The 4,116-nt window shown below is 58.0% G+C and overlaps 1 protein-coding gene across 1 annotated transcript; it reads right to left on the minus strand.

Moving 5' to 3' along the window:
- Positions 1–210: 210 nt before the first annotated feature.
- LOC119348507 (phenolic glucoside malonyltransferase 2-like) lies at positions 211–1,791 on the minus strand. Its single transcript, XM_037616577.1, has 2 exons — positions 1,082–1,791; positions 211–998 (listed from the first exon to the last, which is right to left on the minus strand). Exons 1-2 carry the CDS (start codon positions 1,730–1,732, stop codon positions 324–326), a joined length of 1,326 nt encoding a protein of 441 aa, XP_037472474.1. The 5' UTR covers positions 1,733–1,791; the 3' UTR covers positions 211–323.
- Positions 1,792–4,116: the final 2,325 nt, after the last annotated feature.

Consider the following 4,116-nt stretch of genomic DNA (forward strand, 5'->3'; position numbering starts at 1 on the left):
AATTTATAAGCCTATTAATTTGAATTGACCCAGATAGGTACTCCCACCACCATTTCTTTTCTACTTCGCGTATAATATTTGCTTGAAATTAAACTATAAAAAGTTTGACCAAATTTATATTTAAAATTACCAACATATATAATACAAAAGCTACGTATATAATATAAAAGCTAATTTGATGATGCATCTAACGATATTGATTTCGTAAAGTGAATGCTTGAAACTTTTCTATAAAGTTGAACCAGCTTTGCAAAGTTTAACTTCAGACAGATTTTATGTGCAAACTAAAAAGAAACGAAACTAGTATCTTTGAAAAAGAATCGTCACTTGAGCAGCTCGAGGAAACTAGACTTGAACGCATCCATATGCGCCGGTTGGAGCAGCGACACCGACACCTGGACGCCCTGCCCGTCCCTGCTACGCATCAGCGCCACCTGACCGTCGTGGTTCATCGTAATGGGCTCTGTTCGCCTCGGCTTCCCCCACCCGAAGTCGGCGACCTCATATGCTCTAAATCCCGACGAGCCCGATATGTTCATGATACGGTCCAGGCAGGCATCGGCGATGAGCGTGAAGAAGTTCCACCCAGCAACAGGGGCCTCCTTCACCTTGTTGATCTTGTCCTGGACCTCTGACGCCGCGGCTGCCAAGGCGTGGTCACCACGAAGCTCCGGCACGGGGAGCTTCGATAGGGACCCGGTGAGGCACGCACCGATGTACCCTGCATCGACGGGCGGATCAAGGCGGTCGCGGGTGTCGGCGAAGAAGAAGAGCTGCGCGTCGTCCTCTGGGTAGAATGGCTTGCACCGGGCGAAGCACGTCCAGGCGAGCGCGACGACGGCCGTGAAAGTTGACGGCGGGCGAGGCAGGGGCGCGCCGTGGGATTCTGCTAGATGGACGATGCGTTGCTTGAGGCGTTGGATGCCCCCCGCGTCCAGGGTGAACGTTCGACGGGTGAACCGCTTTCGTTCTTCAACCAGGGACGACGCTGGTGCCACCTGCGCATAAGAATATTGATTCCTCTGAGCCCACGAAAATCCCAGTTCGAACGTCGAAGACATGAAAGAGAGCAACCACGTACCGAAGGCAAATTCGGGGCCACCTTCCGTAGGACGCTCCTGGCCAGCTCTTCGCCGCCGGGCAGCTTGACGAGCGAGCGGTCGAAGCACGGCGTCGTGGCCGGCGTCTCTCCCCTACACACCGCCGCCCACGCCTCAACGAACGTCCACAGCGCCCGGCCATCCGCGACACCGTGGTGCACCGTCACGCCCACCGCCACGCCGCCCTGGAAGCGCGTGGCCTGCACGGCCAGCACGGGGGCCGGCAACTGGCTCATGTCCACCTCCGGCACGAGCCCCTCGAGCACCCGCAGGTCGTGCTCCTCGTCGCCAGCCAGGCGTCCGATGTCTGCGTCGCACTCCGCGACGACGAACCGGACGCCGTCGGAGGCAGAGCAGCTGACGCCGACGTCCCCCGTCTCCTCGAGGTGGACCAGCTTGCCGGCAAGCGGCGCGAAGCTGCCAAGAGTGGCCGCGAGGGAGGAGCGGAGGGACTCGAGAATGGCGTCGAAGGGCGGCATGTCGTGGTCGGCCTCGTAGAGCAGGACGTGCTGCAGCACCGGGAAGACGACCCAGAGCGCCTCCATCGCGGTGAACCTGATCGGCCCCCGCGGAGTCGCGGCGGTCTCCGGCACGCCGACATAGCTCGCGTCGATGATCCTCACGGGCGACATGGCGGCCGGGGTGGGGTGACGGAGGTCGCAGTTGCCAGGTTGAATTGCCCGCTGGCTATGGCGAGTGGGTGGAGCTGGGCACCACACGGATGCACCGCGCCTTCATTATATTTGGCAGTACGTACGCCAGTCCATGTGCAGGCAGGACATGCAGACCACACAACTTGTCGACGGAGACGGATCGGACGATTTGTAATGTACCGGGAATCTCCTGTAGATAGTCCTCCGGTGAATCTGTGCCGCGCCATGATACTGCAATTGACACTACCTAGGACGTAAAGATAAAGGCCACGTGCCGGATACACCAAAACTGAGAGCATCTCCAACAGATGCGGCAAAAGACGCGCCCGCATGATAAAATTTGGTTTTAGCGCGCGCCGGATGGTTCCGCGCGCTTCAGCGGTAGCGGGAACTTACCGCGCGCGGGAGAAAGCGGCACGCGGCGCTTGGCGCGCCACTTCGCGTGCGCCTATAAAATGCCGCGCTCGCCACGCGTCCTCCCCTCGCAACCTCGCCGCTTTGCCACCTCGCCGCTTCGCCGCTTTCCGCGTCACCATCGCGCCACCATGCCGCCGCGCCGCCGGGCCACCGCGGCATCCGTGAGCGCCCCAACGGCTGGTACTCCGCCGAGATCCGGTCCGGCGACGTCCGGCTCGGCCTCGGGTCGTTCCGGAGCGCGTACGAGGCGGCCCGCGCGTACGACGCGGCGGCGTGGCGCTTGGATAGGCCCCGGTCGCAGATGAACTTCCGGGACGTCTTCACGCGCGAGCAGGCGCAGCGCGTCGCCCCTCCACCGCGTCTCATCACTGACATGGACCGTGCCGACTACGTTCGGCGCTGCCGCCGCCTCCTCATCGCCGAGGAGGACGAGCGAGCCATGGCGGAGTGCCGCCGTCGCCACCTGGAGGACGTCGCCGACGAGCGTGCCTACTGGGCGGAGAGGACGGCAAGGCGCCGCGCGGAGCGGGCGGACCGGCGTCGGCGGAAGGCATTGGCGAATGCGCAGTGCAATATCGTTGAAGCAGGTGGGAGGTCGATCTTCATGTCAGACAATGAATGTTGGGACGACATATGGCCCGATATCTTGGACAACACCGACGAGGATGGTGATGATGGTAGCGACTTGGAGTAGTTTCTATCTATGTATGCCGTAGTAGTTTCTATCTAGTTGCACCGTAATTCTATCTGTCTATGCTTTCGAACTATCTATCTAGTTGCACCGATATAAAATACCTTTGTATCATTTTTTATCTATGCAATTTATCGTTTTTTATTATCTTAATATTTATCTATGCTTCCGTAAATGTTGTAAAAATGAGCGCGTGTGCTGCATTTTTGCGCGCTGTTGAAGTGGCGCGCGCGCTGCATTTTAGTGCGGCTGCTGGAGTCAGCGCTGCGCGCCGCGCCAAATCAGACGATGGGCACGCGGCAAAGCTGTTTTTTGCGCGAGGCACGTTTGGGGTCTGTTGGAGATGCTCTGATGAAACAGCCGAAGATGAACGAATAATACGGACAGGGCGATTTGGTGCTCGGGCCTAGATGCTCTCGAAATCGTCATCGCTGGTTCATGCGTTGGGATCGTAAAAATTCAGTCTGACGCGTCAGAGCAGGGCCCTAGAATATTAGGGATACTCGTGGTATACGGACCGCAATAGTGCCCATGGGTGGGCCATTTTCGTAGCGTGGGACGTCTCTCCGTCGGAGCGCCGTCTTGAGCCGTGGACCAGAACGCGTCGAGTAATTCGAGCCGTGGTCCAGGACGGTAGTCCACGACTGAGATCCACGACATATTCGAGAAACCTCGGTCCCGTGCTGTCGGCGGCGGCTTCTACTTGTTCCGGCGGCGTGGCTACGGGCTGGAGTTGCTGATGGAACCCCTGGACCGGTGAGTTTCCCTGTGTTTGTTCGTCTTTGGAGTTTGGATTGCTTGTTTTCTTTGTGGGAGGAGATCTCGGTCCACGATTTTGGTGATCCCCCCACTCGCACGCCGCCATCACTGGTGACTGGGCATAGATTTGCAGGTTCCCACTCAGGTCCGGTGTCCCTCGTGCCGCTACCGCGCCGTCATGCCCAAACTGCTATGCCGGCGGATTCCAATGTTGGGTCAGGCTGGGCGCAGCATGAAGGCGGCGGCGGCGGCGGCGGTGGCGCCGGCGAAGGGCCTGTAGGCAACATCGTCAGTATAAAACAATAGCATTGTGACCGGAAAACAAATAGCGTACACGAAGGGTGCTCTTTCCTCCATGATAACACGAACAGGTTTGCTAATACAGAGGGTTTATAGAGCTGACACGGAGAAACTGGTTCAGTCATGCATACGCATCAGCTGACAACTTGATATTTCTCATATCTAGGATTATTTCACAAGTTCAATCAGGCAACCT

The sequence above is a fragment of the Triticum dicoccoides genome, unplaced genomic scaffold, assembly GCF_002162155.2.
Source record: "Triticum dicoccoides isolate Atlit2015 ecotype Zavitan unplaced genomic scaffold, WEW_v2.0 scaffold95006, whole genome shotgun sequence".
Classification (NCBI taxonomy): Eukaryota; Viridiplantae; Streptophyta; class Magnoliopsida; order Poales; family Poaceae; genus Triticum; species Triticum dicoccoides.